Source organism: Polypterus senegalus, chromosome 10, assembly GCF_016835505.1.
Source record: "Polypterus senegalus isolate Bchr_013 chromosome 10, ASM1683550v1, whole genome shotgun sequence".
Lineage (NCBI taxonomy): Eukaryota > Metazoa > Chordata > Cladistia > Polypteriformes > Polypteridae > Polypterus > Polypterus senegalus.
Window position 1 is genome coordinate 8,954,384 of NC_053163.1, and position 24,464 is coordinate 8,978,847.

General features: G+C 36.9%; 1 protein-coding gene across 2 annotated transcripts in view; it reads left to right on the forward strand.

The window, feature by feature from the left end:
- Positions 1-23,878, forward strand: part of LOC120536670 — a 60,339-nt gene extending 36,461 nt beyond the window's left edge. The window contains exons 6-7 of one of the 2 annotated variants that reach the window (XM_039765104.1): positions 205-246; positions 21,594-23,878. In XM_039765104.1, the coding sequence (XP_039621038.1) occupies positions 205-246; positions 21,594-21,823 (272 nt within the window). In that variant the 3' untranslated portion in view covers positions 21,824-23,878. The remainder of the gene's footprint in view (positions 1-204; positions 247-21,593) is intronic. The other variant, XM_039765105.1, reaches the window with a different exon arrangement.
- The last annotated feature ends 586 nt before the right edge of the window (positions 23,879-24,464 follow it).

A 24,464-nucleotide genomic window follows, 5' to 3' on the forward strand; every position in this document is an offset into this window, starting at 1 on the left:
GGTCTGATACTTATTTTTTTTTTTTTTGGCTCACATCATAAATCAGCTGAGGTTCAGCAATGCTATTTAAATTTTTTGCTTTTCATTTGTAAAGAATATTAGGAACAAATTCCATAAGATAAAGAAAGATGATAATTCATGCATTTTCAAAAATAGTTCACCTTGACTTCTGTTAATTTTTTTTTCTTTCTCTTCCCACTGAAGGGAAATGTGGACGGCAGATATTGAAGGTCACAGAATTATTACGTAAGTGATTTCAGTTTTATTCTTGAGCATCACTTGTATTTCATTACCACAATGCTGCCCATCACATTTTTTTCTGATTAAACCAAATTCATGCTGTACTTTACATTTTGAGTATATACCAGTTTTTCATAGGTATATTTTCAAAAGAATGAGCATTGAGCATTTGTATTGATTTTGTTAAGGATGGTTTATGGGTTACGAGATCTTTTCAGTGACTAGTCCTGCTGCCCCACCCCTCCAAAGTACTTTGTTCATATCTCTTCTTGGACATTATGGTACTTGCACATTCTCCCTCATCTGTATAGTTTTTCACCTGGTACATAAATTATTTTCTCATACTCTAAAATAATGTGTGTTGGTTATGGTTGTCAGAAGTAACAAAATCTCTTAAGTGTTGGTTTAACATTTTAAATTTACTTCAGTATCTATTTTTCAGGGTATCATTTCTGCAGCTTGCTTTACAAATCACCATGGCTAGACTTGACAGCCCTGTTTCCACCCACTCAAAGGTGTTAATATGGTAACTTCCATGGTTTCAGAGCATTCAGTAACATGTTTAATTGACAAAGAGGGCAGTCAGAGTGGCGTCTGGAATTACTTTGGCTTTGTGGCCAATGGGGATAAAAAAAAAAAATCACAAGATAATATGCAACTGCACAATACCAGCTAAAGAGTTCAAAGGCTATATTGATCGCTAGATGGGGTGGAGGTGGTGGGGAGCTGATCCCCCTTAGTGTCCAGGGTACATGCCCTTTAACTTACCTAAATGGCACCATGGGTTGACCAGCACTGCTTAAAGGTCCATCACGCATGTTAATACATAGAATTTCTATTTTATTTTTAAGTTATGGAAAGAGTAAGTATAAACCTGTAAATTGTTGCATTTAAAGTAGGAATGTACCATTATTTTTTTTCCTGCTGGTTAAAACTTTTTTTTTTTTTTGGTCAACTCATTATGACAGGGATCTGCAGTCTGTGCCATCACTGTCTATGGGCAGTCCTCAGGGGGCCATTCCAATCCAACTGAACCACTAGGCTCATCAATGCATTTTTAGAGAGGAAAAGCACTGTTCCATATAAAATATACAGTACATACGTACTTATAAATTCACAAAGAACTGAACAGGAGATTTTTTGATACATGCCCTTTTTGGGAGTATGATGACCTATCATACCCAAACTGGTAATCAGCACAGACAGGTAACTAAGCATTACCTTCAGCAGGTAGTTGTGCGCATGCCCAAAATCACCAATGTAGACTGTTAATAATTAAAAACTACAGCACATCAATTTCAGAAAGTTACATTATAGATATTGGAAAATGTCAGACATTACTCCAGCTCTTCAATTACATGACTACCTGATTATTTCACTGAAAAAAAAATATTGGCAACAGAATTCAGCTGTTAAGTGGTAGGAATGGGGCTTGTGTGACGAAGATGCTGAACAGAGTCGGACTGAATAAGGTGTTTGCCAAGTTCAATCACTGTGGGTGACCTGGACATGGATGTTATTTACCAAGTTGTATTAAATTAACACAAAGGGAGCTTAATGTAGGGCAAATTTTTACTTTGATCTCTTACTGTGCTATATGCATGTGGGTGCAGCCAGCACAATGTCTGTTTTACTTTATACACAAGTGCTTTCTGCCTTGGTTATGCACTATTCTGATCCCGACTGTGTTACTAATATAGTCTTTAGCATTTGAGCAATATTCAAAAGCCTGTAGTGCTTTTTATTGACTGGATCCATTGTTAGTTTAGTGGTCTGTGATTACTGCTGTGCTTTGGTTAACTCTGTTGTATGCCTTCTATGTGAGGTGTCTTCCCTGTTGATGCAAGTTCATCTGTCCTGTAATTACACATTATCTCTTCAAATGAGTGCTTGATCGATCAGTGCCTCATCATCTCTGCTGGTCATTTATTTTTGAAATCATTACTTTGTTAAAGTGAATCTTTTTGCCTAATTGTATCTGAAATTGTAAGTTCATATACACTAGTGCCTGCCCACCTTAAGGTTTGGTCTGAGTGACAGGTATATCTGCAGGCCAGTTTTACTTTGTGCTGTTCATTCAGGGCAACAGCATTTGACCCTGGGGGGGTCCTTCACCCTCTTGATTTTTAAACTGTCGCTGCAAAGTTTGCTGCCATAGTGTGCAACTTTTTTATTATGTGAGATTTTAAAATTCTATTTCATCATTTTTACTATGTAATGTTAGAGGCTATAACTTTTCAAAGCTCAATTGCATACACAGTGGCGCAACTCCTCCATGTGCTTATATACTTCCAGCTGTGCTTTAGAGTGTATATTTAGTATGTTGGGGCTCATTTGCAGCCCAACAAGAGCTCACCTCATGGAAGAATATTTGGACAAGCTAGTCTTTTTTTCTGCAAATTTCTAAGTTACAAAGACATCGTCGTTATTTGCACAAAAGTACATTGTACATTTGTGCAAAGCCTTTTAAGTGTGTTAGTGGTCTGTTTGTGTGTGTGTTTATTTACTGAACAGTTGTTTACAAAAGACCAATTTAATGCTCTTTTTACTTGAATTTTAAAGTTTGTTTTAAAATTTGAATGTATATTGTTTACGAAGATTGCTATACTTACTCAATTAATGTTTAACCCAAGTATTTGATTAGTGTATGTAAATTGGGTGAGTCAATGTGGGTTTGTTATGCATGAGTGTGAACTGTGGTAGCTTGGAAGCCTGTTCTGGGTTGGTTTCAACACTCTGCCTTATTCTGCAGAATAGCCTCCAGTTCCTGTGGCCCTTGAATAAATTCGCTGAAAGTAATTAGAAAATATCAGCAGCTTAAAGTTCAGTATTTAAGCCACTAAGCAGGCCTAGCTGACAGTTTGTTCTAATCATCCACACTGCAGATTTGTGTTTCTCAACTTTTTTCATGCTTTCAGTTAGGAGTGTAACTAAATTGACGGTTTTGCTAGACAGCAGTATAGCATATTCATATATACCTTTCAGACTGAAGTAGAATATGCATTTACTGATTAATGTAATTAACACAGACACATATCTTATCCATTGAAGTGCCAGTTAATATAGTAACTCAACAGATTTGACTGCAGGTGTTCACCTGTCTTGAACCTATAAAAGTACAATTTCATTCTCTTACTTGCTTGTTCATTTGTTCTTTTGTTAACTTGCTCTTATGCCACTGTTGAACAAAAACACAGCACAAAGTGCAGCTTCTTCCTGTCAACTGTTCTTGTTAACATTGACACCCAGCACAGCACACTTGAGTAATACTCTTAAGGGGTTATTACACAATGTTCACATACTAGTCCATACACAGAGACATTAACCTTTAAAATATGAATATTCCAACAATAAATCACATTTCCCATTTACTTTCGCATTCATGTTTTGTGTTTAAATTTGTTTGCAAGCATTTCACTGGTTTTTAGCATACTATTAAATCCGTCCATACTTGAAGAAGAATTTTACCAGGCCTACTGGATCAAGTGGTATATTGCCCACTACTGCCTGCAATTGTTTTCCTTGTTTCACATTTTATATAATCAGATATAAAAGTATTTTTAATAAGAGATGCTAAGTATAAGTATTAGCAAAACAGCAGGTGATGTCTTATTGTATGTACATTTTCTATGTCCCACGTATTTTCTTATTTCAACTCAAATCTGTTTGTTGACAACAAGACACAGACATCTAATTTGTTTTGTCTTCTTTTGGTCTTGGTTGTTATTTATATTTAGTTTACTATGGAAGTAATTTTTCACTTCTTAAAGGTGTCATATCAGATTACTTGTATGTACAAAATAAATTAAAGAAGTACTAGACTTTAGTGTAATTTTCCTCTTAGCCTCCCATCTATGTAATACTAAAAGCCAGACCTGACTAAACTCATTTTTAGAAATTTGTATTTTGGGGCATGTGAGAGGAAAACCTGATTAGCTAGAAGATAACCCACATTGACACTGTCTGAACTATCTAGAATATTCCTTGTAATCTGTCTTTCTAAACACCAGCACAACCATCTTGCATTACTGGTTCAGTTTTACTGACCATTCTTAGCTTCTATCAGATATGTGTTGCATGTTTTATCCTCTTACATTATTTTGTCTCTCTGTTATAAAAAAAAATCTTGGAAGGAGACGAGACGTGATTGTCTTAGAGACACTTTCACGTCCCGCGAGACGAGTCTGCATGCCAAGCAATGTAACCACGCCCGGAGCCAAAAGCCCCAAGAGACAAGGGCTTATGCTAAAAGATTTAGAAAAGTCCTGCATGGTTATGTCGGACACATTTCTTGTAGAGAGAAAGAAACGATATTTACTCACGGACAGTTATAGGTTGCGTTGTCATGACGTAATTCTAAACCCTGAATCAAAATTCAGTGCGATATTGACGAAAAGGTAAAAGCGAAAAGAGATTGAATATATGCACATAGGTGATATGACAGAAGTGCGCTGCGCAAAATGCAGATCACACGGCACAGCAGCAGCAAGCCAGCAGCTGAACGAGCAAAGAGGAGGTTAAAAAAAGAAAAAAACTATATTTGTTTCCCATTGTATCACCTTTTAAGAGGGGGTGTCAGAGGAGCAACCGCATCTAATTGGGGTGCATTAAGCCCCCCTCTTCACAACACGAGCGGCAGAGAAGTGAAAGTGGTAGGCGCGTAGCAATGGTGGTTTAAGCAAAGCGAGCGGGGGGTGACGCCCCTAGTATTTAGTAATTTCTATTTTCAGTATCATCTATACTAATAAAAGGCAAAGCCCTCACTGACTGATTCACTCACTCACTCACTGACTCATCACTAATTCTCCAACTTCCCGTGTAGGTAGAAGGCTGAAATGTGGTAAGCTCATTCCTTACAGCTTACTTACAAAAGCTAAGCAGGTTTCATTTCGAAATTCTACACGTAACGGTCATAACTGGAACCTACTTATGTACATATATACCAGCCATTGCCTGCTACTTGAGTTACATCCCTCATTGTCACGCCTCCCACGCTAAATATTCACGGGTGAAGGGCTGTGCTTATGCAGACAAAGATGAGATGGTCAGGGTGGTGTTTGGCACAAACTCAGCGAAACTGCGAGAGAAACTTTAAGTGCCGGGTCTTAGCTAACATTAAATAAAGCTGTGGACATCGCACGAGATGGCACATGCACAGCTGAGAACCTTCGATGCATGTACACCGAGCTGCTCACATGAAGTGACTGTGAACGCAGTACGCAGACAAAAAGCAACAGCTCCAAAGAGCGCTGAACAAAAACCGCATTACACAATTGAGGAGGCAGCAAAAAAATATGAAGGAAGTGACGCATACAAGCATATTCATAAGTGCAGCTACTGCGGAAACAAAGCACGCGGTGGAAAAAGTCAATGTCCAGCTAAAGGAAGACAGTGTAAAAAAAACCCATGCATGCAGTGTGTCACATCTCAGATAAAGAGGAAGACGAGCTGTTTATTGATGCAGTAAGAAATGAATTGATGAATGAAACCTGTTATCTTTACAACGGTTGACAAACACGGAATGTAACTTGAACACAACACATCCTCCAAATACGAACCTGATTGAAAGAAATGGTGATAATCAAATCCTTGATGACAGCAACACTCATATAACAGTCACAAAACAATTACATTGACAAACATGTTATGTTATTTTTAAAATGTTCCCTTTTCTTTTTCATAACTTCTTTAACAAACTACTTCTCCGCTGCGAAGCGCGGGTATTTTGCTATATATATATATAATACCCTGATCTACATACTGTCAAATAAACAAACCACACGCCGTTGCGCAACACAAGAGGCTTCACCCCGGGTTTGATTCCCGAGAGGGGGTGCAGTGAGTGTGTACACCTCATGAGCCCAGAATTAGGGCGAAACACGTGTTGCGTACTCTTTGCATTATTTGACAGTAAAACTATTTCTATATATATATATATTTATATATATATACACACACACATACATATATATCAGCGCTTCCCGATTCATTTTACCCTCGCACCCCCTGTGACGGTCGAGGCCGATTTCGCACCCCCTTGGTTTGAGAAGTATGAAAAAATATAAGGTGAACGCAGAAAGACAGATCACCAGTTGAAGCTTTATGAATAATGGATACTTTATTCGCCATCAATAATTGTTTTGGTAAAGCCATACTCAGTGTAATCCTCCTTCCATTTTCTAATTTTTTCGCGACTAGCCATGATTAAATGAACGGTAAAAAGTAAGAGCGGCGGTGACTTATTGAGGCAGGCAGGCAAGAGCACAATAGCACGCTGGCTCGATGTAGTCTTGGCGTCAAGTCGATCTAAAATGCGCGATCAGATTCGAAAAAGTATATCTTTTCAAGTTCTATTTGGATATAAGTAGGTTCTATTTAGTCGACAAAAATATCTTTGGTAGGAATGTAAGTCGAATTTAGTCTTTAAATTTATATGGTGAAGAAAAATTTATGCAGTGATGACTAAATTTAACTTACATTCCTACCAAAGATATTTCTGTCGACCTAAATAAAAATTACTTATATTTAAAATTTAAATAGAACTTGAACAGATACAATAGTTCATAATGTGTGTGTATATATGTAGATATGTATGTGTATATATATATATATATGTGGATGTGTGTGTGTATATATATAATGTATGTGTGTATATATGTAGATATATATACACATATGTATATATACGTGGATGTGTGTGTGTGTGTGTGTGTGTATATATATATATATATATATATATATATATACTAGCAAAATACCAAGGCCGCAGTGGAGAAGTAGTGTGTTAAAGAAGTAATGAAAAAGAAAAGGAAACAATTTGCTTGGAATGCAGTGTGATTAAATGCGTTATTTTTAGCAGTTATGGAGCACATGCATCAAAGCTTCTCAGCTGTGCTTGTGCTAAGAAAAGGAAACATTTTAAAAATAACGTAAAAATAACGTAACATGATTGTCAATGTAACCTTTTGTAAGTAGTGCCTGGAGGATTCAGAGTGTGGAGAAACTCTAGAGACAGCGTGTGTATTAACTTGTGGATTTTTCTGTGAGTATTTGGTGGCAGCGTGACAAAGTTGCTTCCGCAAGACCGTGTTAGCTGGAGCTAAGCTCAGAGCGAAATGAGGTGAATGGGAGGGGAGAGGATGTATATGTGTGTGTGTGTGTGTGTGTGTGTGTGTGTGTGTATATATATATATATATATATATATATATATATATATATATATATATATATATATATATATATATATATTTATTTATTTATTTATTTATTTATTTATATATAATATATATATGTACACTCACCTAAAGGATTATTAGGAACACCATAATAATACGGTGTTTGACCCCCTTTCGCCTTCAGAACTGCCTTAATTCTACGTGGCATTGATTCAACAAGGTGCTGAAAGCATTCTTTAGAAATTTTGGCCCATATTGATAGGATAGCATCTTGCAGTTGATGGAGATTTGTGGGATGCACATTCTGGGCACGAAGCTCCCGTTCCACCACATCCCAAAGATGCTCTATTAAGTTGAGATCTGGTGACTGTGGGGGCCATTTTAGTACAGTGAACTCATTGTCATGTTCAAGAAACCAATTTGAAATGATTCGAGCTTTGTGACATGGTGCATTATTCTGCTGGAAGTAGCCATCAGAGGATGGGTACATGGTGGTCATGAAGGGATGGACATGGTCAGAAACAATGCTCAGGTAGCCCGTGGCATTTAAACAATGCCCAATTGGCACTAAGGGGCCTAAAGTGTGCCAAGAAAACATCCCCCACACCATTACACCACCACCACCAGCCTGCACAGTGGTAACAAGGCATGATGGATCCATGTTCTCATTCTGTTTACGCCAAATTCTGACTCTTTTTCCTATTTGTAGTGGAGATGAGTGGTACCAGGTGGGGTCTTCTGCTGTTGTAGCCCATCCGCCTCAAGGTTGTGCGTGTTGTGGCTTCACAAATGCTTTGCTGAATACCTTGGTTGTAACGAGTGGTTATTTCAGTCAAAGTTGCTCTTCTATCAGCTTGAATCAGTCGGCCCATTCATTCTCCTCTGACCTCTAGCATCAACAAGGCATTTTCGCCCACAGGTCTGCCGCATACTGGATGTTTTTCCCTTTTCACACCATTCTTTGTAAACCCTAGAAATGGTTGTGCGTGAAAATCCCAGTAACTGAGCAGATTGTGAAATACTCAGACCAGCCCGTCTGGCACCAACAACCATGCCACGCTCAAAATTGCTTAAATCATCTTTCTTTCCCATTCTGACATTCAGTTTGGAGTTCAGGAGATTGTCTTGACCAGGACCACACCCCTAAATGCATTGAAGCAACTGCCATGTGATTGGTTGATTGGATAATTGCATTCATGAGAAATTGAACAGGTGTTCCTAATAATCCTTTAGGTGAGTGTATATATGTATATATATATATATATATATATTTATATATGTGTGTGTGAATATATATATATATATATATATATATATATATATATATATATATATATATATATATATATATATATATGAATGAATGAAAGAGAAGGTCTGTGATACGGTTTGCATATTTGCAGCTGGAGATCCACAAAGGGAGAAAATGAATCACGTATCATAAAGTAGTTTTTATTCCTGAGCTTTCAACCCCTACCAGGGGTCTTCATCAGAGGATAATGCTTAGACTTAAAAGAATCAAAGGCAATATATAGCAATAACTTACGGGTTGGTAACGGGTGGCTAGGTCCCTGTGGTCGTTTTATTGGGTGTAAAGTCTTGTTTATTAAGAATAAGTTCTTCTTAAGTTTGCATATGCTGGGTTTACGTCCAAGTGTCTGTTGATGGCGTTCCCATTTGATAACCAGGATTCAGCCAGCTCTCTGGCACTTTTATTATTGGCTTTAAATTTTACTTGTACATCGTCCCAATTACATGTATGTCCTGTTGATTTAGTATGCGTATAGATCAATGATAGTGAGTCCTTTCTTCTGATGGCGTTGCGGTGTTCCTGTATACGTGTTGCGATTCTTTTTGAAGTTTGTCCAATGTATACCGCTGAGCACGAACTGCATGGAATGCTGTACACTGCGTTTCGTGTTTCTGCTGTCGGTTTCTTGTTTTTACCATTAAAGAGGACCGTGCGCAGATTGTTTGTGGGTTTGTGTGCTGTTCTGACACCTGACTTGGCCAGGATGTGCGCTGCACCTTCAGACACATTGTGGTGATAAGGGAGTGAGTGCCAGGTGGGGTGGGGGTTCTGATCCAAGTCAATTGTTTGTTGAGTTTTTTGGCGTCTTCTGTGTAGACTTCAGTTAATGAATGTTTTTGAGTATCCGTTTGAAGTGAAAAGGTGGAAGAGATAGCGTCTCTCTTTCATTTTTGTTTCCTTCGTATTACAATGGGTGTGGACTCTTCTGAATAGAGTTTTAAGACAGCTCCGTTTATGAGATATCGGGTGGTTGCTGGCGAAGTGTAATATCTTGTCTGCGTAGCATTCTTTACGGTGGTCAGGGTGGCGTCATTATTTCTTTCAATGTAGATGTCCAGGAAGCTGACGTGTCGGTTAATTTCTTTCTCCATTGTGAATTGATATAAAAAATAATATAATAATTGATATAAAAAAACAAAAAAAAACAAACCTATTTTATGATACATGATTCATTTTCTCCCTTTGTGGATCTCCAGCTGCATATATATATATATATATATATATATATATATATATATATATATATATATATATATATATATACTAGCAGAATACCTAGCCGCAGCGAGAAGTAGTGTGTTAAAGAAGGTACGAAAAAGAAAATGAAAAATTTTAAAAATAACGTAACATGATTGTTAATGTAATTGTTTTGTCATTGATATGAGTGTTGTTCTCATATCTATATATATATATATATATATCTATATCTATATCTATATATCTATATATTTATATATATATATATATATATATATATATATATATATATATATATATATATATATATATATATATATAGCAAAATACCAGCTTGTCAGCGGAGAAGTAGTGTGTTAAAGAAGGAAAGGGAAAGAAAAGGAAACATTTTGAAAATGATGTAACATGATTGTCAATGTAATTGTTTTGTCACTGTTATGAGTGTCGCTGCGATATATATATATATATAGCAAATTACCTGCGCTTCGCAGCGATGTCATGTGTTAAAGAAGTTATGAAAAAGAAAAGGAAACATTTTAAAAATAATCTAACATGATTGTCAAAGTAATTGTTTTGTGTATTCGGCGGCAGCGTCACAAAGTTTTTTTCGTCTAGCTGCATCAGAAAATGTACCACGACGCCTGACACGCCTCCTTTTTACTGTTTTCTCACAGCTTGGATTGCTGCTGTCATAATGGGTTTGAGTCTACATATATATATATACTAGCAAAATACCAGGCTTCAGAGAGAAGTAGTGTGTTAAAGAAGCAATGAAAAAGAAAAGGAAACATTTTGAAAATAACGTAACATGATTGTCAATGTAATTGTTTTGTCACTGTTGTGAGTGATGAGTGTTGTTGTCATATATATATATATCTATACTAATAAAAGACAAAGCCCTCACTCACTCACTCACTGACTCACTCACTGACTCACTGACTCATCACTAATTCTCCAACTTCCCGTGTAGGTAGAAGGCTGAAATTTGGCAGGCTTATTCCTTACAGCTTACTTACACAAGTTGGGCAGGTTTCATTTCGAAATTCTACGCATAAGGGTCATAACTGGAAGCTATTTTTCCCCATATAATGTAATGGAGTCTTGAGTTGGAGATGGCCGTGGGGGGCGGAGTTTCGTGTGACATCATCACGCCTCCTACGTAAGTATGTAGAGAACAAGGAAGATTCCAAACAGCGATGAGCACAAAACGCCATTTCACAATTGAGAAGGCAGAAAAACATTATGAAGCAAATGATGCATACAAGCATATTCATAAGTACAGCTACTGTGGAAACAAAGCACGGCGTGAACCGTAAGTTTATATTAAATTAAGTTCATAGACAGGCTGCCACTAGCGTTTGTAATTTAGTGCCTGCCCATATAAGGCCGTCCATCAGCGGCAATCCAATACAAACACTGCCGGTAAATGTTCACGGGTGAAGGACTGTGCTTATGCAGAGGAAGATGAGATGGTCAGGGTGGTGTTTGGCACAAACTCATTGAAACTGCGAGAGAAACTTTTAAGTGCCGGGTCTTAGCTGACATTACACGAGATGGCACCAGTACAGCTGGGAACCTTCGATGCAAGAACACCAAGCGGCTCACGTGAACTGGACGCAATGCGCAGACAAAAAGCAACAGTTCCAAAGAGTGCTGAACAAAAACCGAATTACACAATTGAGAAGGCAGCAAAAAAATATGAAGCGTCTTATTATTATACAATCATATTCATAAGTGCAGCTACTGCGGAAACAAAGCACACGGTGGAAAAAGTGAATGTCTTGCTAAAGGAAGACAGCGTAAAAAAAAAAACGTGCATGCAGTTTGTCACGTCTCAGATAAAGAGGAAGACGAGCTGTTTATTGATGCAGTAAGGAACTAATCGATGAATAAAACCTCTTATCTTTACAACGATTGACAAACACGGAATGTAACTTGAACACATCCTACAAATACGAGCCTGATTGAAAGAAATAATGATAATCAAATCCTTGATGACAGCAACATTCAATAACACTCACAAAACAATTACTGTATATTGACAATCATGTTACGCTATTTTTAAAATGTTCCCTTTTCTTTTTCATAACTTCTACTTCTCCACTGCGGTACACGGGTATATATATATAAATGTATATATATACCCCGATCTACAATACATACAGTGGTGTGAAAAACTATTTGCCCCCTTCCTGATTTCTTATTCTTTTGCATGTTTGTCACACAAAATGTTTCTGATCATCAAACACATTTAATCATTAGTCAAATATAACACAAATAAACACAAAATGCAGTTTTTAAATGATGGTTTTTATTATTTAGGGAGAAAAAATCCAAACCTACATGGCCCTGTGTGAAAAGTAATTGCCCCTTGTAAAAAATCACCTAACTGTGGTGTATCACACCCGAGTTCAATTTCCGTAGCCACCCCCAGGCCTGATTACTGCCACACCTGATTCAATCAAGAAATCACTTCAATAGGAGTTGCCTGACACAGAGAAGTAGACCAAAAGCACCTCAAAAGCTAGACATCATGCCAAGATCCAAAGAAATTCAGGAACAAATGAGAACAGAAGTAATTGAGATCTATCAGTCTGGTAAATGTTATAAAGCCATTTCTAAAGCTTTGGGACTCCAGTGAACCACAGTGAGAGCCATTATCCACAAATGGCAAAAACATGGAACAGTGGTGAACCTTCCCAGGAGTGGCCGGCCGACCAAAATTACCCCAAGAGCGCAGAGACGACTCATCCGAGAGGTCACAAAAGACCCCAGGACAACGTCTAAAGAACTACAGGCCTCACCTGCCTCAATTAAGGTCAGTGTTCACGACTCCACCATAAGAAAGAGACTGGGCAAAAATGGCCTGCATGGCAGATTTCTAAGACGCAAACCACTGTTAAGCAAAAAGAACATTAGGGCTCGTGTCAATTTTGCTAAGAAACATCTCAATGATTGCCAACACTTTTGGGAAAATACCTTGTGGACTGATGAGACAAAAGTTGAACTTTTTGGAAGGCAAATGTCCCGCTACATCTGGCGTAAAAGGAACACAGCATTTCAGAAAAAGAACATCATACCAACAGTAAAATATGGTGGTGGTAGTGTGATGGTCTGGGGTTGTTTTGCTGCTTCAGGACCTGGAAGGCTTGCTGTGATAGATGGAACCATGAATTCTACTGTCTACCAAAAATCCTGAAGGAGAATGTCCGCCATCTGTTCGTCAACTCAAGCTGAAGCGATCTTGGGTGCTGCAACAGGACAATGACCCAAAACACACCAGCAAATCCACCTCTGAATGGCTGAAGAAAAACAAAATGAAGACTTTGGAGTGGCCTAGTCAAAGTCCTGACCTGAATCCAATTGAGATGCTATGGCATGACCTTAAAAAGGTGGTTCATGCTAGAAAACCCTCAAATAAAGCTGAATTACAACAATTCTGCAAAGATGAGTGGGCCAAAATTCCTCCAGAGCTGTAAGAGACTCATTGCAAGTTATCGCAAACACTTGATTGCAGTTATTGCTGCTAAGGGTGGCCCAACCAGTTATTAGGTTCAGGGGGCAATTACTTTTCACACAGGGCCATGTAGGTTTGGATTTTTTCTCCCTAAATAATAAAACCATCATTTAAAAACTGCATTTTGTGTTTACTTGTGTTATATTTGACTAATGGTTAAATGTGTTTGATGATCAGAAACATTTTGTGTGACAAACATGCAAAAGAATAAGAAATCAGGAAGGGGGCAAATAGTTTTTCACACCACTGTACTTTAGCATAGACAAGCCACACGCTGTGGCACAATTGTAGAGTCTTCGCCTCTAACGCCGACATTCGAGGTTCGATTCCCGAGAGGGGATGTACTGACTATGCTGCGCTACCTGATTCATTTTACCTTCGATCTCCTTGGTTTGGGACGTATGAAAAATATTAGGTTAACGCAGAATCATGTTACGTTATTTTTAAAATTTTCCCTTTCTTAGCACAAGCACAGCTGAGAAGCTTTGATGCATGTACTCCATAACGCGTTAAAAAAATAACGCATTTAATCACACTTTCAATTCCAAGCAAACGGGAACTTTTGTCAATGCATGATTTCCTGGTACATCCATTACACTGATGCACACATCACAGCTACAAAAATGTTAGAGTCGGAATAAAGCGCGTTCCTACGACTGATCATTTCGACTACCCGAAGCCTTGATAAAAGCATGGTTTTGTGCACACTGAAAAGCAAGCAAAATTAGATGCATTACAGAAAGTAGACTTTGTGGCTCTTACTGGGGATCATTGGACTTCCGTGACCGTTAGTAATTCTAAATACATCTAATTACAAAATGTTCAATGATCACACTGTTTTAGCCTAATGTACAAAATAATTTTGGCTAATGTTACTCAGAGTTTAAAGAGTAAGCTGGTCAAATTACCTTTTATGTTTCTGACTTATTTTTTTAAGAAGAAAACTGCACTTTATGTTGAAATTTTGGTTATTATTATTTAAAGACAATACTATTCTGAAAATGTACTTAAAGTACTTAAACTACCACTTTATTTTTAAGTCTGCCCAATTTTAACCAGGGATGATATTTTTGTTTCTGTTTTGAATTCAAATGCAGTTTAAAAGCTTTTTTTTTCAGAAATTAAAACAGCTTCAGTTTACAATATTCATGTCCATGTCTATTATTTGATTCTGTCGCCCACTAAAACCGTTTTAAATTAAAAAAAAAAAAAACATTTGCGATTTGGGGCAAATTCGTGTGTGATTACATACATTAATCAAGATTAATTCTTACACAGCCTCTAATTAATTGGATTAATTTTTTTAATCGAGTCCCACCCCTAATATATATATGTAGATATATATATGTAGATTTGTATATATATGTGTATAAACAGTATATATGTAGATATGTATATGTTGTATATACAGTATGTATATATGTGTGTGTGTATATATACAGTATGTGTATATATATGTATGTGTGTATATGTACTGTATATATATATAACTGTATATATGTATGTGTATAGATGTGTGTGTGTGTATATGTATATATATATATATATATATATGTGTATATATATATGTGTATATATATATATATATATATATATATATATATATATATATATATATATATATATATATATATATATATGCCAGCAACACTCATGACAATGACAAAACAATTACATTAACAATCATCTTATGCTATTTTAAAATGTTTGCTTTTCTTTTCATAACTTGTTTAACACACTACTTCTCGCTGCTTGGTATTCTGCTAGTATATATATATATATATATATATATATATATATATATATATTTACACACACACACATAAACATATACTGTATATATATACATATCTATACATATACACATATATATATATCTACATATATACACATACATATACACACACATATACATACATACATACACACACATATATATACACACAAATACATATATATACATACATACACACACACATATATAAACATATATATACATATACATACATATCTACATATATACACACACAGCTATTTCGTATCAGTGCAATACGCTGCTTGTTAAAACGGATAACTCCCGCTCTTACGTGCAAGTCTGCGTGGATATTATGAACTATCGTATTTGTTCAAGTTCTATTTAAATTTTAAATAGAAGGAATTTTTATTTAGTCGACAGAAATATCTTTGGTAGGAATGGTAAAAACAGACAGGAATATTATTCGTGAATAAATCAACTCAAACCTTAAACAACTTATAATATTTTGCTCTCCATAAAAATTTATCCTGTCTAAATTATACAAGTTAGAAATAAAGTAAACGTTAAAAGAACAAACATTCACATTTCTTTACTCTTATGTAATTTTATATAAAAATAAACTTAGATTTTAAATATCCCAAAAGATTTTGCTCTCCATAAAAATATATCCTGTCAAAATTATACAAATTCAAATATGAACATGCTGCATAACAAAACCTGGAAATATAAATAAAATGTGTTCCTTTCAGCAATAACAAATCAAATCATTCAGTTGTCTTTGCTCATATGTCATTTTAGAGCTGGACGCCTGGCATCTTTTTTTGGCCACAGGTTCGTTTCTGTTTGGTGTGAGGTTCTGTGTTGTGGAGATTCTCAGGATGGATTGCAGGTGCTCATCAGTGAGGCGACTCCTGTGTGCTGTTTTGTTAGTCTTTATCACTGAGAAGAGCTTCTCACACAGATATGTGCTACCAAACATGCACAAGGTTCGAGCCGCATGTAGACGGACTTTTTGTTCTTCAAAGTCACCAAAGCGCGTGCAAACTCAGTGCGCAGCGCTCAGTTTATCAGCAAAGTGCGATTTGGGAACACCGTAGTGATGACTTGGTTTAACATTACTTGGCAACAGGGAAAGTGGGGCAAGGTGCACTGGTGCATTTGTGTCTCCCATAAAAGCAGCTTCACTTGAAATCACTTTGTGATTGTGCACTTGTTAAAACGTCCGCTGAAGTGTCAGATTCTTATTTAATTCTTCTGCTTTCTGTATCTTCTGCATTGCATTCAGGTTACCCTGATGTTTTGTCTCATAGTGCCGTCTTAGATTAAATTCTGTAATTACAGCCACATTAGCTCCACAAATGAGACACACGGGTTCAGTAAACATATACTCAGCCTCCCATCGGTTTTAAAGGCTCTATTTTCAGAATCAACTTTTCTCTTCAGCATCGTGTGAGCTAGCTTCGCAATAACTTGCAGCATCATAAGGTAGACTTGATTAACGGTAAGTGTTCGCAAGGCAGCTGAAGCGCTGCATTATGGGATCTGTAGTTTATTGTGTTACCAGCGCTTCATATACCCGGCTTTAATAACAATAATACAGTATATAAAATGATCTCGGGCGGATATAATTACACGCGGGCGGATGTGGCCCGCGCCCTTGAGTTTGACACATATGGACTAAATAGAACTTGAAAAGATATATTTTTTCAAATGTGATCGCAATTCAGATAGAGTTGACGCACTACAGCCTGCATGCCTCAATAAGTCATCCTCCCTCGCTCTTACTTTTTACCGTTCATCTAATGAATACACTGAGTATGGCTTTACCAAAACAATCATTGATGGCGAATAAAGTATCCATTATTCGAGTATGTAGATCGGGATATATATATATATATATATATATATATACCCGCGTATCGCAGCGAGAAGTAGTGTGTTAAAAAGCTAGAAAAGAAAAGGGAACATTTTAAAAATAACGTAACATGACTGTCAATATACAGTATTTGTTTTGTGAGTGTTACTGAGTGTTGCTGTCATCAAGGATTTGATTATCATTATTTCTTTCAATCAGGTTCGTATTTGTAGGATGTGTTGTGTTCAAGTTACATTCCGTGTTTGTCAATCGTTGTAAAGATGACAGGTTTCATTCATCGATTCGTTTCTTACTGCATCAATAAACAGCTCGTCTTCTTCTTTATCTGAGACCTGACACACTGCATGCACGGGTTTTTTACACTGTCTTCCTTTAGCGGGACATTGACTTTTTCCAACGTGTGCTTTGTTTCCGCAGTAGTTGGATTTATGAATATGCTTGTATGTATCAGGCGCTTCATATTTTTGCTGCCTTTTCAATTGTGTAATTCGGTTTTGTTCAGCTCTTTGGAACTGTTGCTTTTATCTGTGCACTGCGTCAGTTCACGTGAGCCACTCGGTGTACATGCATCGAAGGTTCCCAGCTGTGCTGGTGCCATCTCGTGCTATGTCCATGGCTGTATTTAATGTTACCTTAGTCCTGGCACTTAAAACTTTCTCTCGCAGTTTCGCTGAGTTTGTGTCAAACACCACCCTGACCATCTCATCTTCCTCTCCATAAGCACAGTCCTTCACCCGTGAATATTTACCCGTGGCAGTTTGCTATTGATTGCCGCTGACGGACGGCCTTATATGGGCAGGCACTAAATTACAAACGCCAGCGCAGCCTGTCTATGAACTTAATTTAAAGTGTAGGTTTACATCGTGCTTTGTTTCAGTAGCAGAACTCATGAATATGGTTGTATATGTCACTCGCCGCTTCTTATTGTTTCGCTGCCTTCTCAATTATATAATGCATGTTTTCTTCAGCGCTTTTGAGGTCTTCCTGGTTTTCTATGTACTGCGTGATTACGTGGGAGGCGTGATGATGTCACACAAACTCCCCACGGCGTTGAAGCTCATCTCCATTACAGTAAATGGAGAAAACTGCTTCCAGTTATGACCATTACACGTAGAATTTCGATATAAAACCTGCCCAACTTTTGTAAGGAAGCTGTAAGGAATGAACCTGCCAAATTTCAGCCTTCCACCCACACGGGAAGTTGGAGAATTAGTGATGAGTGAGTGAGTGAGTGAGTGAGTGAGTGAGGGCTTTGCCTTTTATTAGTATAGATATATATATATATATATATATATATATGTATATATGTATATATATATATATATATATATATATATATATATATATATATATACATACATACCTATCTACATCATATATACACAGACATATATACATACACACACACAAATTATATGTATGTGTGTGTGTGTGTGTATATATATATATATATATATATATATATATAAACATACATATACTTGTGTGTATGTTTGTATGTGTCTATATGTGTGTGTATAGCTTTGGTCACTGAGTGCAAGGGAAAAATAATAAAATATAGTCTATAAGTTATTAAACAGTAAAACATTAACGTTTTAAGAAGTACAGGTACATTGAGCACTACTGGAGTGGTTATGGTAAACTACATTTTAAAGACTGTGTAACACAACAGGTAAGTAACTAACAGCAGCTAAAATGTATATGGATCATCTCTCGGTAGTAGATCCCTTTTGAAAGGCGCTACACGACGGCTGTGGTATAGAAATTACATTTTCTATGTGAACGTCCAAATTTGTGCCTCTGGTAATGTGCCTTACCGCATTTAAAGAAAATTAGTTTTGTGTCCTCTGCAGTGTTAAGAGAGAAAGGCTTTGGTTTGGGATAAAAGGGAAAAAGGTGTAAAGAAAGGAAAGTTGCCTTTTTCTTTTATATAGTATAGAGAGATGTGTTCGCTGACGTTATGATCGCCTTTTGAGGACAGTCGCGGTGGGTCTTGTGTAGACTGGTGAGACGTCCCTGCCATTAATCGGCTGTGATGGCACTGTCAGTCCTCCACTCGTGTGTGTGTGTTCATAATCCGAGCTGAGGACCTCATAATCGTATACGTGCAAAAGAAAGTGTGAATCGCCTTAATATTATTTTGCCGTGGTGTAGAAAAGGGGTCCTGTGTTTGCACTTGTCTGGGCTATAGCTCAGGGGGAGGATGAAAAAAATTAAAAGTGCTCACTTTGACTTAAGGCAGAAGCGCAGTCAGCGTCTCAAAGGCCGGCACAGCTATGCACACCCGCTGGCTACTCGACTTTTGCTGGGCAGGAGACCCCAGTTTTTGCAGACACGCTCACGATATCAAAAGTCTCAGCGCTCTTTGGAGGTCATTCATATATTATATATATATCAAAATACCGCGCCGCAGCGGAGAAGTAGTGTGTTAAAAAAGTAATAAAGAAGAAAAGGAAACATTTTAATAATAACGTAACATGATTGACATTGTCATGAGTGTTGCTGTCATATATATGCCTGCCTAAATAAGTCACCCTCGCGCTCTTACTTTTTTACCGTTCATTTAATCATGGCTTGTGGCGGAAAAATTATAAAATGGAAGGAGGATGGCTTTACCAAAACAATTATTGATGGCTTAATCGATTATTCATAAAGCTTGAATTGGTGATCTGTTTTTCTGTGTTAACCTCATATTTTTCATACTTCTTCTCAAACTAAGGTGGTGCGAGGGTAAAATGAATCGGGATGCGCTGATCAATGTAATCGTTGTACCAGGAAATCATGCATTGACAAAAGCTCCCTTGCTTGTAATGCAAAGTGTGATTAAATGCATTATTTTTAACGTTATGGAGCACATGCATGAAGCTTCTCAGCTGTGCTTGTGCTAAGAAAAGGAAAGATTTTAAAAATAACGTAACACGCATTGTCAATGTGACCTTTTGTAAGTAGTGCCTGGAGGATTCAGTGTGGAGAAACTCTAGAGACAGCGTGTGTATTAACTTGTGGATTTTTCTGTGAGTATTTGGTGGCAGTGTGACGAAGTTGCTTCGGAAGACGGCGTCAGCCGCGGAGCTCAGCTCAGAGCGAAATGAGGTAAATGGGAGGGGAGATGATGATGTGAGTCCCCCACCCACCTTAACTGTCAATCCCCCACAAACACATTCTCTCGGAATTTGCATAAGCACAGCCCTTCACCTACAATTTTAACTTAGTTACAAAGTGATCAAAACTCTCGCTTATATCCTCGCCCTCTCATTAAACTTGTATTCCACATTACCCATGGGTATGTGAAACACCAGCGGCAGCCTGTCTATGAACTTAATTTAAAGTTTAGGTTTACACCTTGCTTTCTTTCCGAGGTAGCAGCACTCATGAATATGGTAGTATATGTCACTCGTCGCTTCTTATTGTTTTGCTGCCTTCTCAATTATATAATGCATGTTTTCTTAAGCGCTTTTGGAGGTCTTCCTGGTTTTCTACGACTGCGCTGACAATCAGTTCACGTGATTACGTGGGAGGCGTGATGATGTCACACTAAACTTCGCCCCCCACCTCTTTCCAGCTCAACTCCATTACAGTTAATGGAGAAAAATACCTTCCAGTTATGACCATTAGGCGTAGAATTTCGAAATGAAATGTGCCCAACTTTTCTAAGTAAGCTGTAAGGAATGAGCCTGCCAAATTTCAGCCCTCTACCTACACGGGAAGTTGGAGAATTAGTGATAAATGAGTGAGTCAGTGATGGCTTTGCCTTTTATTAGTATATATATATATATATATATATATATATATATATATATATATATATATATATATATATATATATATATATGACAGCAACACTCATAACAGTGACAAAACAATTAGATTGACAATCATGTTACGTTATTTTCAAAATGTTTCCTTTTCTTTTTCATTACTTCTTTAACACACTACTTCTCCGCTGCGAAGCGCGGGTATTTTGCTAGTTCTACTATATACAGTGATTTTGCTATATGTTTCTGTATCAGCAACACTAGGGTGGTGGCAAATTGTTCAGCAGTCAGTTACTTTGTCATATCAATAATATTTTAAGTTACAGAGTTTTTAGTCTGATGTACATATTGGGTTGATGAGCATTTTTTTTTTTTTGTGTTGAAGAGCTTGCTTAATTTGATCTGATCCATATATAATACACTTTCTTTTGTGATCTTCTGGTGGAATGCATGCAAGGTTTTCACTCTACTAAATGCAAAATCAAATTAGTATTACATGCATTGAAGATGCTCTCTGTGCATCATGTGACACTGATACCTTTCTTTGATGTTTCCCCCTCTCTGTCAGTACGTTTCTTATATTTTAGGATGCATATTTAGACTCCCATGACATTTAAAGAAGGGTTTACTTTAAAAACATGAAAATATACGAAAAACATCAACTACTTTATCTAGAATATCAAACACAATTTAAGGGGCTGGCCTGTAATCTTACAGTAGATGTTCTGAGCTATGATATCTTATGTTTTTCTTTTCATTCCAAGCAGGTTGCAAGGACAACTCCACAGTGACTGGAATTCACTCCGAAGATCATACACACCTGTCTTCCCCCTTGAAGAAGGAGGATAGAAAAGTGGAGCAAAGTGTCAGTTTCACCAGGTGCTCTTCTGGAGAAAATGCCATTCAAGATGAAATATGTGAACTGATTAATATTCAGGAGGTTGACTCTGAGCAATTTGTGCCCAGTGAGGAACATGGATACATGACTGTTTAGGGCTGTGTAATCATTATGTGTAACCCATTAGGACACAGGAGCCAGAAACTTTCTAGCAGGAGAGTCACTGTCAGATATCAGTTTTAAGAAATTTCTCTCTCACAGCAGCAACCTCAAAGTGGCCTTCCTGCTCAACCATTAAGTGCTACTGGTTATAGGGTGACTGTGCCACTGACACTCTTAGTGTCCTTGCTGTGTCAATCCAAAGCCCCTAATTGTGCAATATTTTTTTTTTGTAAATGTCTAAAATCAATATGTCCTTCATGCAAATGTCGTCTTTAAATCTACCTGTTACATTTCAAGCATAAGGCCAAGCTGGACCCTTTAGATAAACTGCAAGAATTAGCAAAAACCAAGAAGACCAATGTTTCAGTTAATTTCAGTTGAATTCAGATTACTTTTATACAGTATTCTTTAGTGAGTGCAAGATCAGAGTACTTTAAAAAGTAACTGGGTAAAATGCACAGTTTTGTTTGCCCACATGTTGGTACTGTCTTGCACACTCCCTGAATTTAATGTGGCTTAACGCGGACAGGAAAATTAGAAAAAATAACATGTTATATAAATATGCCACAATCTCAACTTAGACTATGTTTGATTCTATAGTCAGAGAAACAAAAGATTGTTAAAAGTGCCTTTTGATAAAGATCTTGCTTTGCACTAAAGGGCCTTTCACATTATCCAACATTTCCAGCAATTTTCAGTCATAGACCTCATTTGCAGAATCTAAGTGAGTTGGAGGAAGTTTGTGGTGCCCTCCCGTGGCTACAAGTTGCATAGTCTTGACATCCCCAATTCAACCAGTCTGTGACTTGCCCTCATAAAATTAAACCAGCTTGATTTTGACTTAAGTCATAAGGGTAGGCTCTGTGTGCATGAATGCTGACAGCCAGTGAGCACTCCCCCAACATTGCAATGTATATAAATGCAGCAACAAGTAATAAGGAGTGTGGATGTTTTGAACCTCTCAAACACGAGAGGCTTGTCTGTCTGATAATCACATGTTTTAAATACCATGACTGCATGGTCACAACCTGTACCTATAAACCATGTGTACAGCACCTGCTCTGTCAGGCAGTATTTTATTGACTGTCAGAAAAATGGGCAAACACATGATTCTTATGAAGTACGAAAACGTGCTTAAAAGTAGTCATGCAGTCTCTAAATTGACATGTCCCAGAGATTAAATTAACAACTGTAGTTGTGAAGTTTGTCTTCTCCAATCAGGTGTTTTGTACTTTGTCATCAGCATCACAGCTAAAATTATGTAGAAGACAATAATTGTCACTCCTCAGGTTACAAGTCTAAATGGCTTGTCATAATAAGTAACATGTATTAATTGTCAGGACCATACATTGACCCAGATTGAGTAAATGTGGACAGCATCCTGCTTCCACCCTATGCTATCAGGATAGGTTTCATTAAAAGTGTATTAAGGGGGCTGTGAAAACAAAGGCTTTTGTTTTTCTTAGCACCTTCCCCCTTTTTTACCACCTTCTCATCTAATTGAACTGCATCCAATGTAATGGTTTCTTACTATACAACACAAATTGAAGTGATTATTTCATATTTAACAGTAACACTAGAATACAACACAAGACTCATTCTGAATGCGCCACACACTTATTCAAGCTTCTGTTGCTGATAATCGGTGCTTTTATAATTTGGGAGAGTTAAAGATGCCGTAATTGCAAGGAACAAGGCAACATTCTTATTTTTTTTCCTTTGCCATTGGTCTTCATATGTTAGTATTTATTTATTTGAAATACCTAAAGTAGTAATTGTTCATTGCCATTCATGCCTTCATTTTTAGTTGCTGTAACTTTATACTTTAAAAAGTTCAGATTTCTGTGTAAATGTTTACACTCTTTCAGTTCTTTGTATAAAAATTTTAAAATGCCTTAAAGGAACCAAACCTGGAAAGGATACCCAATCCATCACGTGGTGAAATACTTGTTCAACCTCCAAAATAACAGTTTTGTTTATGGCTAAGATCTTCCTCCCTTAATTATTTATTTTTTATATGTACAGTATTATATTTTTACTATTTATATATTTATTTTTTAATATTTCCCCAGATATTCATGTGCTATATTTATATCTACCTTTTGTACCATTTTATACTGCCTCTAATTTTGTGTAACATACTAGACCTAGACTGTACTCTTCAACTGCTAGCCTTTATACTTTGAGATCCATCTTGGAAATGTTTTGAAAATACTTTATACTCCCCCTTCCCTAATCCCAGTATGTCATGCCTTCAGGCTGTGAAATCTTAAGAAGTGTATTTTTTGGTTGGTAACTTGATTCTGTGAAACATTGACACTTTTTATAATGGACACTTTCCTTTTGCATTTGTAAGTAAAGATTGTAAATACTATTTTTGAAATAAAACGATACCAGAATTCACTTATAATTCCTAACAACTGAATATTTTTACATGTATTTGCTGATTTTTGTAAATTCTGTGGATTCAAGTTGCATAAATTTTTTTTTAAATTTGTCTTTGAGTTTTATTGACTTTAACATGATTCTGTGTTCGTTACAAACAAAGTGTGCTGTATAATTCTTGTCCTTATATTTCCTGTGCTCAGTAACTCACTTCTCACTTCTTCTTCACTCTCTTCTAGGAACTTGGTCC